General features: G+C 34.6%; 1 protein-coding gene and 1 pseudogene across 2 annotated transcripts; both read left to right on the top strand.

The window, feature by feature from the left end:
• The first annotated feature begins 5,579 nt into the window (after nt 1–5,579).
• Nucleotides 5,580–8,084, top strand: LOC142636680 (mannosylglycoprotein endo-beta-mannosidase-like; annotated as a pseudogene).
• A 740-nt stretch (nt 8,085–8,824) lies between these two features.
• LOC142622038 (uncharacterized) lies at nt 8,825–13,112 on the top strand. 2 transcript variants are annotated; one of them, XM_075795447.1, is made up of 2 exons: nt 8,825–8,898; nt 11,364–13,112. In XM_075795447.1, exon 2 carries the CDS (start codon nt 11,367–11,369, stop codon nt 13,029–13,031), a length of 1,665 nt encoding a protein of 554 aa, XP_075651562.1. In that variant the 5' UTR covers nt 8,825–8,898; nt 11,364–11,366; the 3' UTR covers nt 13,032–13,112. The 2 variants fall into 2 exon arrangements, with proteins under 2 accessions (XP_075651562.1, XP_075651563.1); XM_075795448.1 differs by lacking the exon at nt 8,825–8,898 and adding an exon at nt 9,210–10,687.
• Nucleotides 13,113–14,512: the final 1,400 nt, after the last annotated feature.

Raw genomic sequence — 14,512 nt, 5'->3', positions numbered from 1 at the left:
TAATCAAAGAACTTATTATGGAAACATCACAACCTAAACGTTGTCGCTATATCCGACGTAATCATTTGGCAGGCCATGAGAGGCCTTTTCTTGACTATTTTGCTTCCACACCAATATATCCATCTGCTTTATTTCATAGGAGATTTGGGATGAAGCATTCTCTTTTTCTTTGTATTCAATCTAAGGTAGAAGTTCATGACTCTTACTTTGTCCAAAAAAGAAATAGTGCCAACAAACTTGGTTTATCTTCATTACAAAAGATAACTGCTGCACTTAGAATGTTTGCGTATGGAGTATCGGGTGATTTGATGGATGAATATGTGCGGATTGGAGATATTACTGCATTAGAAAGTTTGAAAAAATTTGTTACTGCGGTAATTGATGTTTTCTCTAAGGAATATTTGAGAAAGCCAGACAACAAAGACATTGCTAGACTGTTAGCTCATGGTGAACACCGATGTTTTCTAGGTATGTTAGATTCAATTGATTGCATGAATTGGAAGTGGAAAAATTGTCCAGCTGCATGGAAAGGTCAATATTGTGGTCATATTCGTGAGTTTACTATTATTTTGGAGGCAGTAACATCATATGATCTTTAGATATGCAATGCATTTTTCAGGTTACTAGAGTCAAATAATGACATTAATGTGTCAGAGCAGTCTCATATATTTAATGATCTTGCTGAAAGACATGCTCTTACAGTATATTACTCAATCAATGGTCATGACTACACAATGAGATATTACCTTGCTGATAGCATGCATCCAAAGTGGGCAACTGTTGTGAAAACAGTTTCAGCTCCATAAGGACTAAAGCGAAAATTATTTGTAGCAGCCCAAGAGGCGTATAGGAAGGATGTTGAGTGTGCATTTGGAGTGCTTCAAGCATGTTTCGCAATTGTCCGTGAACCTGCACGATTTTTTCATCTTGAAACCCTCCAAAAGATCATGAAAGCGTGCATAATTCTCCATAATATGATTGTTGAAGATGAGTGGGATGATAATGAAGTGGTAGACTTGGATTATGAACAAATTGATGGAGTGGATTATCCTTCTATGCAAGTGTCACGTGAACAAAGTGATGGATTTATGGTATACATTGAGAGTTATGGACGCATTAGAGACTAAGAAATTCATTCTCAACTTCAATTGGACCTCATTAAACATTTATGGCAATTGCAAGGCGAGTCGTAGGAACTTCTTTTTTTATATGTTAAGAAGCATGAGTCATAGGAATTTGTACGAGTGTGTGAGTTTTATTGTAATTTGATTTGAGTTATGTATGTGAGTAATCTACGGACTACATTATTCCCGCTATAATACGTGTTCTATTTTATATGGTTTCTTATAAAGTTGCTCTATTTCATAGTTCACATTGTTCCAAGATTGCTTCCGGACAATTGAGACGATTGTTTTTGAAGATAAATTTGTATATATATAATTTGGTTTTAAAAAAAAATAATGTTGTTATACTAGACGATAATAGGTTATCATGACGATTGTGTAATTTTTTTTTTAGTCAAAAGATAAATTTGTATATATATAATTTGGGGTTAAAACACAATATTATTGTTACACTAGATGATTATTTGCTATCAAGATGATTATTTGCTATCATGATGATTGAGAAATTGTTGTAGTAAAAAAAAAATGTATAAGTATAATTTGTTGTTAAAAAAATCACTTGTTAACCTTAGACGATTATTTGCTATCATGTGGCGGCGGCAGCGGTGGTGGAGGTGGCAGTGGCGGCGGTAGTGGTAGCGGTTGCGGTGGTTGTGATTGTTGTTTATTGTAGTAGATATATTATTTTATTATAGTAGATATATTATTTTATTGTGATGTTTATATTATTTTATTATGTTGAAACTTAAAATAGATCTACTATTGCTAAATATTTTGTAAAGCAAGTAGGTAAAATAGATAAGCCAACCAAATAGCTAAAAAAAAATAGCACCACTATTTGGGATGCTCTAACTTTGGTGATTGCAACCTCTTGAAAATAGCCTTTCAGAGTTTTCAATAAAGGGCTTTAGGGGTGTGTGCAGCCAACCCGCTAAAACGGACACGACCCAACCTAATCTGCCGGGTTGGGTCGGTTTTTAGGCCTTGGTGGGTTGGGTTGGGTTGTGTTACAAATTTTTTTTTTTGATAGCAGGTTAGGTTGGGTTTAGGACATAAAATTTCAAACCTGCCAAATCCAACCCGACCCACCCATATATTTAATATATATATATATATATATAATTAATAATTTTTTTTAAAAATATCCAACTCTTCCTATCCTATATAAAAGCCAATTAGTTCACACAAACCCTAGTAAATTACTATTGTTGTTTAGTCATTAGTGTTGTTTTCCTTTAAGGAGTTACATTGATACTAATCTTTGAGTTTTTTTAATATATTTATATTTATATTTTTTTCTACTCAATTTAATAATAATAATAAAAAAATTTCTCTAAGTCATGGGTTCAACTCGACCCAACTTGACCCATGTGAGTTGGGTTATGTTAGATTGGACTTATGTGATGGGATGGGTTGGGTTGAATTTTTTTTGACCTATCGTGGTGGGTTGGGTCAAAAAATCCTCTCAACTCGACCCATGCACACCCTTAAGGCTTGATCTAACAGTGGCTGTCAATGTTCTCCAACGGGGATGCCTAACGGCAAATATCGGCGGCGGCGTGAGCTTGTGGTGGTTAAGATCTACTGGTGTCTGTTTCAGGTTGTGCTTCACGGTGTTGTGAATATGCAGTTGCCGAATCAGTGGCTTTGGGATATATGGCCTGGGATGGGTAGGCATTTTCTCTTCATTTTCTTTCCTAGATGGGTTATGCGTACAAAACTTTGTCAAAAGCTGTATAGAAGAAATGGGTTTTCTTTAAATTTTTTTTACAGTACAGAGTCTGCAGAGTAAAACGGTTTGATAAATGTGAACTTTTCTGTTGTTCTTTAATTCTAGATATTGCTGGATTTGGGAGAGAGTATTACACAAATTCTGTTTTTACAACTTTTTTTAGAGTAAGCTGGTATGAAAATGCAATTCATTGACACAAAATATGATTTTTGAGATTTTATACTAGAAATAATTTTCATTTCAATTTTTAAGAAATTGTAAGATTTTCCTTTGGTTGAATTCCCTATAGATTTAACTTGACTGTGCCTTTTCCTGCCAACCCTTTGTATAAACTATTTTCTTGAAATTTGTCAGTACTTGGGTAGTTGATTACTGTCATTGGGTCAGATTTTAACCAAAAGATGGTTTGATAGTTTGAATTTTTCCGGAAATTGCCAATGGCATTTGGGGAAAATGGCACCACCAACACCCATATAAGTATGGGTGGTGGGTGAGTAACCAAAAGGTCGTCTGATAATTTTAATTTTTCTGGAAATTGCCAATGGCTTTTGGGGAAAATGGAAGCTCCAACACCCATATATGTATGGGAAAATGGAAGCTCCAACACCCAACAGGTTTATAGCTAAATCCAAAACCTATTCGATTTATATATTTATTTCAGAATTGATTTTGGATTACATGCAAGTGGAATGGAGTAAAGAAATAAAGTTTGACAGATTTTGGAAAACATGCAATTTGACAATAATTTGTTTCATGGTAGATTGGAAAAGACGTTGCCAAACCATATGTTCAGGGTTGGGATTGGATGGATCGTTTGTTACCTTTGATCATGGAGCTGTTGTTCTTATTATTACTAATATCTTCTATTATATTTTCCCATAATGATAATTTTTTTTTTCTAGTGTATTGTTGGAATATGAGAGGCGATAGATGCATATTGATAAGGACATTATTAAAAATTTCCTGTCTGGACCAAAATGAGAGAGGTAATGTCTATGGGCGATTGAAACATATCTTTTAGTGAATGGTTTCAGTGTGATTATTAATTGAGAGATCAGTTATACAGTGGAGAATTATTTGGTTGAAAATGGGTACACATAAAAATCGCTCTTATGTAGTTTATAAAGCTCATTCATGGCAGTTCTGCACGTGAAGGAAAAAGAGGAATTATAAAACAAGGGTGAACTGCTGAAGGTATGTTTAGAAATTAGATGTTGAGCACGGAGGGACTTACTAGTCACGAGTTTTATGTGGGTTGAGTTCCACATTGAAAAAAAAAGTAATGAAAGTGAGCAGTTAATGGTTGTAGTTGGGCCTAAATCCTTTGGCTTAAGTTTTTGGGTTAGAGTGGTACCTCAGTACATATCAATAGATACCTCAATATATATCACTAGGCTCTTGGTGGACCCCAGCGGCACTTCTCAACCCAAAAAAATGGTATTAGAGTTATGGTTCAGCCTTTTTATAAATGAATGTCTTGGTTTTGATGCAGTTGGTGTGCATTTGGTGATCACTGCATTTAGTGCAACTCTTATCTGTGTGACACTCTGGATTTGCGAAAGACTCACACGCAATGGGAAGCTAGCTCGATTTGGTAGAGATTCGCATGTGAGGGGGGTATCTATTGTGAGTTCATGTGTGAGGGTGGAGTCCCATATGAAGAAAAAGTAAGGTTAGTGAAGTGTTGATAAATATAGTTGGCTTGATTTGAGCTTTGAGTTAGAATGATGTCCTAATATGTATATCAATGGGAAAAATCCAGGAACATCAAAGTTTGCTTTATACTGAGGGTATTGTCATGGAATGCTTGCAGCATAAGATGCTGGAAATGCCAATTGCCAAGACTACATTGATGCATCAGTTTTGTAGAGAAAGTTCTATAACTGGAAAAGGCTAACTACTATACTCTGCTAGTCGGCTGTACTTCTGCGATAATGATGGTGTTCCTGTAACTATATAAGTTGATGGTATGTAAATTGCTGAAATCAGTACATGATGATGAAAATTACCCTAAATTTTGGCATTTTTGGTTTTTATAATGCTTTTCAAAATTATTAGGGTATTTAGTTTCTCTGACCTAAATTGTCCACAAAGTTTTTACCTTAAACTGTAAAAAAACTGACAGAGTGGCAATAGCGTGTCACAAGCACAAACTATTTCCCTTCTTATGAAGTGACAAAAGTTGATTTTAAAGCAAGTAGAAGTCATGTTGTGGGAACAAATTAAGACATGAGCAAGCCTATGCTTGCTAGAAAATTCTTTATTTTCTATGGTACAACTCAACACTGCTTGATTTCTAATTTCTCAGGTCAGATACATGGATTATTACTATTATCATTATTATTTGACATTGACCTCTATTTTGGGCTAAGCGCTCTGTTAGACAATTGCCTATTTTATCTTTTTTGACTGCCTCTGCCATAGACCTAATATTATTATAAGCCTCCCTCTTGTTCTTGAGTGCTTTGAAACATAAATAATGTACTCCTTGCTAGTCAGGTCAGGGGTCTTTGTTTACACAATTAAAAACTGTCTTAATCAAATTTTCTATATCTTGTCCTCTAAGCTACGTCTAGATTTTAGTGAATGCATTCACTCTGTATTCTATCTCGTATTGCCATTATTAACTTATTCAACGGGGGGCATGGACTCTAAAATTCTAAATAGAGCTAAATGGATATATGATCAATGTAGGATTTGTATGGAAATATTGGACTCTAAATATGGCTCTGTTGAGTTCAGTTGTATGTTTTTAATTGCCATTAACCCATCTCAGCGTTGTTTTTCTCAAAATTTGACATTGTCTGCTGTTTGGTATATTGCATTAGGATTCTTTGGTACTTTAAATTTTGGTGCACTTGATTATTTAGTAAATGAAGCCTTAAAATGTTGTTACCAAAGTGAATTCTGCATTGCAATATTTTGATTGATTTATCCTCCTGAGACCTAATCCTGTCTACAGGGTTAATCAAGGCTCGTGGCTAACCAAACCTAAGGATTCCAATGTGCTACTTTGGATTTAATATTCTAAGTTATTGCACTATTAAATGACTTCCAAATGGCTGATTTGATTTTTGTAGGTGTGGCAAGAGTTTTGGATTACTAGAGATGTCAGATGAGGTGATCCGGTATCGAATACAAATGGTCCCCTGGATCATGATCTTTTCTTGCTATATGCGAGAGAAACTGTAATGCTTCTAAGGAACCATCCTGGTCCTGGTCTTTGGTTAGGTGGAAATGAACAAGTTCCACCAGACGACGTCAACAAAACTTTGAAAAATGACCCAAGACACCATACTTATTTTACAAATTCCAATGAAATCAGCATATCTTCTGAAGATTTATCTCCAGTGTCGAAGGATCCTAGACACGTTTACATCCAATGTTCCCTGTGGGATAGGTTTCCAAATGGAAAAGGGGGCTTTGCTGATGGCCCTAATGAAATCCAATATCCTGAAGCGTATCCTAAAAATGTTTTTACAGCTGTGGATTCAATCCTGAGGTAGGTTCTGTTGGGATGCCTGTTGCAAATACTATTAGAGCAACAATGCATCAAGAAGGCTGGCAGATTCCATTGTTTAAGAAGCTTCCTAGTGGGTACACAGAAGAAGTTCTAAACCCTGTATGGAAAATACCATAAATACATACCCTATTCGAAGCCAGAAAAATCTGTTGATCAGATTGAACTTTATAGATTTCCAGAGGATCTTGATGATTTTTGTTTAAAGGTAAATCAAAATATTTTTCTATATATTCTAGATGCCTTATGCATGATCTTATTTCTGTTTTTGTGGTGAACTAACTTGAAATGATCAACAAGCCCTTGACAACATTCAATGTAAAGCTCCGCTGGAGGGTTGGACTTCTCGAATATGGAGTAAATACAATGGCGTCCTGATTTGGAAGACAATAATCCCTTGGACTGGTCTTATAGGTCAGTTTTATGATCATCTCCCAGACTGAACGGCAGGTTTCTATGGCTGTTGCTGCGCTGTGGAACAATCCATGTCTAGCTGAATCTTTGTACGTATTTTATAGAGGTAATTTCTACACTAATAAGAGCTCTAATTTGTGAGTTTGGATTGGAATTTAAAACTCAATTCATTATAATATCTGATGGGATGTTTTCATAGAACACATATTGAGCCGGAAAAATCTTGAGTTAAATAAAGGAAATTGAATTTTCTTTTTGACAGTTTTTTATTTGTCCACAACCCTCCCCCCCTTTTTTTTGGTGTGGGGTGAACAAAGGGGGAGAGAGAGAGGCGAGTGGAGACGGGGGGGGGGGGAGGGGGAAGGGACTGAAAACTACCTTTTTGTTTATAATGTTTCAGAAGAGAGCACATAAGAAACTAATTCATCTTACATTCTTTGTACTTTTTGCTATTAAATGGTATATTACTGAGAAATTTTTTTCTGATCTTGCCATTAGCAGGTTTTCAATACTGCATCAGAGGAACTATCCAACATAGCTATTGAAGCTTCAGTCTGGAATCTAGAAGGTGCATATCCGTACTACAAAGTGTTTGAAAAAGTCTCTGCTCTGGCCAAAAAATCAGTGCCCATTGTGAGATGAAGTATCCAAAGTCTAAAAACCCAAAGCCAGTCTACTTTTTCTTCCTCAAACTCTTAAACATGTCAAACTGTGGTATTTTACTTAGGAAATTTTACAGGTTGTATCCGTCTGGTGGAGATTACAAACTGCTGGAGCCATACAGAGAAAAAAAAAATACCCTTCAAGATTACATCTAAGGTTTTAATCAAAGGGTCTACTAATGAAATTGAAATGCATGTTGAAAACATAGCCAAGAAAGCTTTCTAGAAGTTGTTACTATATGAAAAATTTCACGGCTAGGCAAAGGTATTGTTGATTTTGATATGGCCTCAGGGGAACCTGCTACTAGTGGGACAGACGAAAAACATGAGGTTGGTCTGTTCCAGAGGATCTGCAGATGTTTCACAAAGTAAAATGATAGTTTTAGAGTTACCAAAGTAAATGGGGGCCAATGTAGGAGTTGCTTTCTTCCTTCATATTTCAATTTATGCTAGGAAGATAGACCACAAGGAAGTAGAGGATACGAGAAGCTGCCCTGTTGCATTTCTTAGCTTAAATCGGATTGGCTTTGAGTTAAGCTTCCCTGCTTGGATTTACTTTTAGCCGTAGATTTTATTGGATTGAATTTGTTGTTTTAAGTTGCATTGTCTTACCTTTCTAAAAAAAAAAAAAGTGGCATTGAGTGAAAGTTTGCATGGAGAATTAACCATGGAAAACACAAAAGCAAGCTTAGCTATGCTCTTTACTTGCTATCACCTTGTTTTTGTGTAAAATGAAACTTGAACTTCAATATGAACCTCAGTTCAGTTGCTTGTTCTATTTGAAAAATGAAACTTGAACGGGATTCAAGTTTGGGTCTATTATTAAATAGGTTTGGAGTCAGGCACACGTATGTTAACATGTTTAGAAACAAAAAAGAAAAAAGGAAAATGTTAGTTTGTCTGGACATGGATTAAATAGAAATAAATTAAAGAGGGTACACAAGTCGAAGTTGGCAGGCAATCCCTTGCTTGCTTCTCTTGCTCTACGTGACTTTTTAAGTCTAAGCTGGCAAGTAAGCAATCCCTTGGGTCTATTTTTAAATAGGTTTTGCAGTCAGGCACAAGTATGTTGCATGTTTAGAAACAAAAAAGAAAAAAGTAAATGTTAGTTTGTCTGGACATGAATTAAATAGAAATAAATTAAAGAGGGTACACAAGAAGTTGGCAAGCAAGGGATAAATTAAAGAGGGTACACAAGTCGAAGTCGGCAAGCAATCCCTTGCTTGCTTCTCTTGTTCTACGTGACTTTTTAAGTCTAAGCTAACAAGTAAGCATAAATGCTTTGTGTTACTTATTTGGTTTCTCTACATTGGCGTGATAATCCTATATATAGTAGGAAGTTAGAGATGAGTTTCACATGAACTTAACTTCAACAAAATTGAATTTGAGTTTAATTTGGAAGCTTTTTTAAGTGTGTTTTGAAGTTAAAATTGAATTCTTCTTACTGTAAGTATTGATAATTGTTTCTGCAAATTTGTTTATGTTTATTTTTCTATTGCTATTCATAAACAATAGATTGTTTTACTTGCTTAAATATTGTCATATAAATGTTAAATATAGTAACGTTTTATTGCACTTGAATTAACACAATATTTATGCAAGATATATTATTGCTAAATGGTTTGGTTTATGTTACATTTAATGTTGCTTTCATAAACCTCACTCATTTGCTTTTTATAATCTGTCATTTTCTTGAATCCATGTTTTTATCTCATATCTATTTTAGTTTTATTATAGGTCAAATACACACAAAATTTCAAGATAATTAGTTGCCATTTATTGTTAAATTTATAAGATTAGCCTTTTACTATAATTTCCCCTTGAAAAAAAATCTTTCACGATATTTAAGAATAAACTCTATAAGAGCTCTCCATAGATTAGTGAATTTTTAATGCTTAATTGCCCCGAAATTCTGAACGAATAATAGATTACCAAGTATGATAAGTTGTAAGAAATAAATTTATTCCAAAAATGAGTTTAGAAACTATTATTATGGGGAAAAAAAAAAAGGAATGGAGCAATATAAGATTTGTAAATGTTACCCAAAGTCTAATTTGAACCTAATCTCTAGAATAAATTCATTTTGTCTCAATAGTTAGACAGCTTACATTCTTTTACAAAAGTTACCAAACCCTTTTTTCTCCTATATATTACATGCACGGAGGAGAGGATTTGAACCTAAATTCTCTTTATGAAGAAAATTTGGCAATGCCATTGAGTTAAATAACTTTTGGCAAAATATTTAGAAACAAAAAGATTAAGGGAGTGATAGATCCAGCGTTAAAGAAAAGAAAGATTTAGAGAGTGGTTGAATGAAAAAAGAGACGCATATGCGTGGCCTTTATTCAATTAAACTATACAAATAAAAATAAGATACTACCTTGTTGCATTTGTCATAGTTAAATTGGATCAACATTGAACCATGCTCGTGAGGTTTATGTGAAACTCTAAAAGACTATACTCTTTTATTCTGGCATTCCCATACTACATTTACTACTAAACTTTCTATGGGAGGTTTTGTTGGATTAGCTTTGTTGTTTTGAGTTGTAATGGTTGACCTGAATTAAGTAAAAACTTTCATTTTAAAATTAACCGTATCAAATATAAAGGCAAACTTAGCATCACTCATCACTTGATAAATTGAATAAAAACAAACTTAGATTTGGGTTAGATACTTTTTAATAAATGAAGACAATTGATATAAATAGAAGAAAGTAAAACAAATTATACTTGAACTAGTCACAAGAATTGGGGTCCAATTATAGACATGATTGGAATTTTTCTTAATATTTATTCTCATATTGTTAGGTGCATTCCCTATGAAGATGACATGTATTGTCAGTTGCAATGCACATTATTCTCTTAGAATAATTGTATACAATCATTTAAGTGTAGTTAGTAAATCATGTATGTTACACATGATAAAGACATATGTCATTTTCATATTAAAATCAAGTTTGTAGTGAAATTTTGTTCAAACAAAAAAACAAAAGTATCTATGACAACTAAATCAGCCGACAATAGTGAACAAATCCACCTCTTTTAACAACCCCATACCTTTATACAATTTTGCGTCCAATTTTCATTCTAAAGTCCATCTATTAGACCCAAAATCAAATTCCCCTGCTCACTCCCAAATTCTCTGCATATTCTTCAGTAACCGTATGAACCCAAAAAAGCCTTTATTTGCAATTCTTTAGGTTAAAGAGGATGGGCTGTCAAAAGTTATACGAAGGTTAGACTCATTAGCACTTGCCTCTACCATTGCTTATTTATCCCTAAGTGTTAATTGTAATTTTCTGCAGTTGTTTTGGAGTTGAAACGACATTGATAGTTTATTTTATTTTATTTTATTTTTTATAAATAAAAAACTTTTATACTTTGGTCCTTCAAATCCTTTAAAGATCTAATGTTTCAGCAGTTCTACTTTTATCTTTAACTGATTCCTAATTCCGTTTGAAATAACCCTGCTTTCTTTTCTCAACCATGTGTGCAATGTTTTTGACTTATTGTTGTTATTTTTAGTAACCCCACTATCTTATCTTAACTGTGTGCATTGTCACATTTTCTAATTTTTTATATCATTCTTGCCCTTGGTTAGTTCATTACACTTGCAGCTCATTTTTGTACCTGTCCAAAAAAAAAAAACCTATATAGTTTTATGGCTAAATATAGATTTGATTTTTGCTTTTCCTAGTTTGAACTACTTGTTCAATGTCTTTTTACACATTTTCTGCCTTTTGGGAGAGGTGGTAATTTTTTGTCTTAATTCATTATTCTCTCACATCTTTCGTTGTTAGTTTCTTCTGTAATATAAATTTGGGTTTTGGGTTAGCACACAACCCTATTGTATTAGGACCTTTAATTTTTCTAAGCAAATTGCATGTTGTCTATGACTATGCATGTGGTAGAGGATGGAGCTTCAACATTTTTCCCATCCTGACCATCCGTTGGTCTTCAATGGAAATGAGAGAATGGGACATCCTTGTTATGGGTGCGGAGAACCGGTATTCGGTCCTAGCTATAGTTGCATAGAATCAAGATGCAAAGAAATGAAGTTTTACCATCATAAATCATGTGCAGAGCTACCCCTTGGGTTATACCATCCTTTGCACCCTGCTCATCCACTTATTCTCTTTGATGAAACGACATGCTATCTCGAGAAAGAAAATAGCAAATGTCAAGTTTGCAAAGAATTTTGTTGGGAATACAGTTATCGTTGTTATAGTTGCGACTTTAACATTCACATCAAATGTGCTGTTTTACAACTTGAAGCTGAATTCCATGACCATCCATTGACTCCCATATGCAAATCAATCATTTTCACTTGCAATGTTTGTGGCAAAGAAGACAAGGGTGTGCCGATTATGTGTTCCTCAATCTCATGCGGTTTTTGGATTCATAATAGATGTGCATATTTCCCATGCAGAGTCAAAGTTGTACGTCATAAGCACCCCCTTGACCTCACATATTCTTCTCTTAAACGTCATCAATTTGACTCCCAATTTTGTCAACTCTGTGTTAAAAAAGTTGAAACGCATTATGGGCGTTATTGCTGCTCTAAATGTGATTTTGTTGCCCACCTCGATTGTGCCATGGACTTCAGAAATAGGGAGGACATAAATTTGTCGGAACTTAAAGATGAGGAAGAGCTCAATGAATTCGTTGACTCAGCAAGTTTTGAAGTGAAAAAAAGCATTGTGGGGGAGGATGGAACTCAACAAGCCATAGAAATCATTCACTTCAATCATAAGCTAACTGAGCATTACTTACAACTTACTCATGAGATTCTACATGATGAAAAATGTGACGGGTGTGTACAAGCCATTCTTCCTCCATTTTATAGTTGTGTAAAATGTCGCTTCTTTCTTCATGAATCTTGTGCTAAATTACCCAAAACAAAGAAACACCCAATTCATCGACACTCACTCACCCTTGACTCAATGAAACCAGGTGAACATTTTATCTGTGATGCATGTCATTGTAGATGCAATGGCTTCACTTATTGGTGTGAGACATGCCGCTATTTTGCGCTTGATGTTCAATGTAGTTTGATCTCAGATATTCTTACCCACCCTGGTCATAAGCATCGACTTCTTCTCTCCTCTAGTAATGATTCTTGTCAAAATTGTAGTTGTTGTGATTCTGAAACTTACTCAATATTTCGGTGTACCAATTGTGAATTAACCGTGGACTTCAAGTGTGCTGCACTACCACATTCTACAAGGTATAAACAACATGAGCATAACTTCATTCTTTCTTATACTCCTGAAGATGACTCTGATGAATATTATTGTGATATCTGTGAAGAAACACGAAACCCAAAGCATTGGTTCTACTACTGTGCAGAATGCAATTATCCTGCTCATCCCGAATGTATTTTGGGGAAATACCCAAATTTGAAGTTTGGAGATGCTTCTACAATTAATTGTCACCCACACCCCCTTACTTTCACTGAGAAAACTGAAGACCACCCTTTATGTAACAAATGTAATATGTCTTGCGAAGAGTTGATCTATCAATGTGCTCAGTGTAATTTCTACATTCACACTATTTGTTTATTGGAAGGATATATGTGATTTTAGTTTTCTTTATATACTAGACTTAGTTCACAGAATTTTTGGTGCATGAAGTTTTTGTGGAATGACAATGCAAAAATTCATTTGAATGCACTTTCTTGGCATCTTGTTTTAGATACGACATAAATACATTATACCAACTCTTGGTTGTTTGCTTTTGGTTGTACCTTCTTTCCTTGTCCACTTTTGTTAGAAACATGAAGCTTGTAGATAATATGATTGTTTAGTTTTTAATGTTCTATGATAGTACATTGTTTAGTTTTTATTCTTAGCCAAAAAAAAAAAAAAGAAAGAAAGAAAGAAAGAAAGATATATAGTACATTATTTACCAATGGAAGTTGATGATTTGTGTAGAACATTAAGTTCAAGGTTGATGAACAAATATTGGAACTAAAAAGCAATCTATAGGTGTTTTATTAGTTTTGTATGATTACTGCTAGAATTATGTGTTGGGTTATAGATTGACCCCAGTTAATTAATTCAATTGCTCAAGTTGATTAATTAGGTCAAATTACATGCAAACTGTGAAGGTACCAACAAATCACCAAATAAACTAGTATGTAGCAGAAGTTAAATGACACGGTAATTTGTTAACGAATAGATAAATTTTTTTCTCAACTTGGATAAACAAATATTTGTTGGATAAACACATATTCTCTCAGTGGAAATTTTATTTCTCCAAACCAAAGAAAAATATGTAGTGGAAATTATGACCCTAACGTTATCCATTCTAAAACCTAAAAAATATCTGTAAAGTTGTGATTTCCAACTATATTCTATTGGCTTTAATTCCATACCAAATTTGATTGTAATTTTTTCAATCATTTTCCTTGTATGTATGTGGATTTATTAGTAAGGGATGAGTGTGAGAGATTGGTGAAGAATCAAAATTTAAGAGTTGAATAAGTGGATTTCGCAACTGGCTCACCAGTAGCTGGCGAGAAGCAACCCGCGAAAAGGTAACGTGTGGAGCACATGACTGGAAGGCGAAAAGTCGTGCTAGGCTATCATTTTTGCAACTGTTTCGTGAGAAGGGACAATCCGAGAAGGAACAATCCGAGAAGGAATCGCGAAAGTCTCAATTTGGCAAAAAGTTGTGTTTTGCTTTACCTTTTCTTTACCCACACTATATATACCTCAATACCCATGAATTGTAAGGAGTAATTGTCAGAGAGAAAACCCTAGAAAATACACTTGAGAGTTAGAGATTGTTATATCCACAATCATCTACACATTTTCTTGTGGTTTTCCTCAACTCCTACCTCTCTACCTCTAAATCCTTGAGAGGTTGTTAGCCCAAACACTTACCACACCCATTTTGAGTGTAAAGTGAGATTTTGTTGCTATTGGGAAGTATTGGAAGGAGCCATTCAATGGCGGATGCAATAGTGCTGAATTGCGGGGTTTGGAAAGCTAGGGAAGACAAGGCTTTGAGAAGTCAATTGGTAACAGGAGCTTGGAGGGCTCAAGTACATGGGGTA

This window comes from Castanea sativa, chromosome 1 (genome assembly GCF_040712315.1).
Source record: "Castanea sativa cultivar Marrone di Chiusa Pesio chromosome 1, ASM4071231v1".
Classification (NCBI taxonomy): Eukaryota; Viridiplantae; Streptophyta; class Magnoliopsida; order Fagales; family Fagaceae; genus Castanea; species Castanea sativa.
The sequence above is the reverse complement of the archived record's forward strand: the minus strand, read 5'-3'. Positions and strand labels throughout refer to the sequence as shown.

What these genes read in the sequence shown, in the direction of transcription:
- LOC142622038 (XM_075795447.1), top strand. Translation starts at nt 11,367, where the DNA reads ATGGAGCTTCAACATTTTTCCCATCCTGACCATCCGTTGGTCTTCAAT.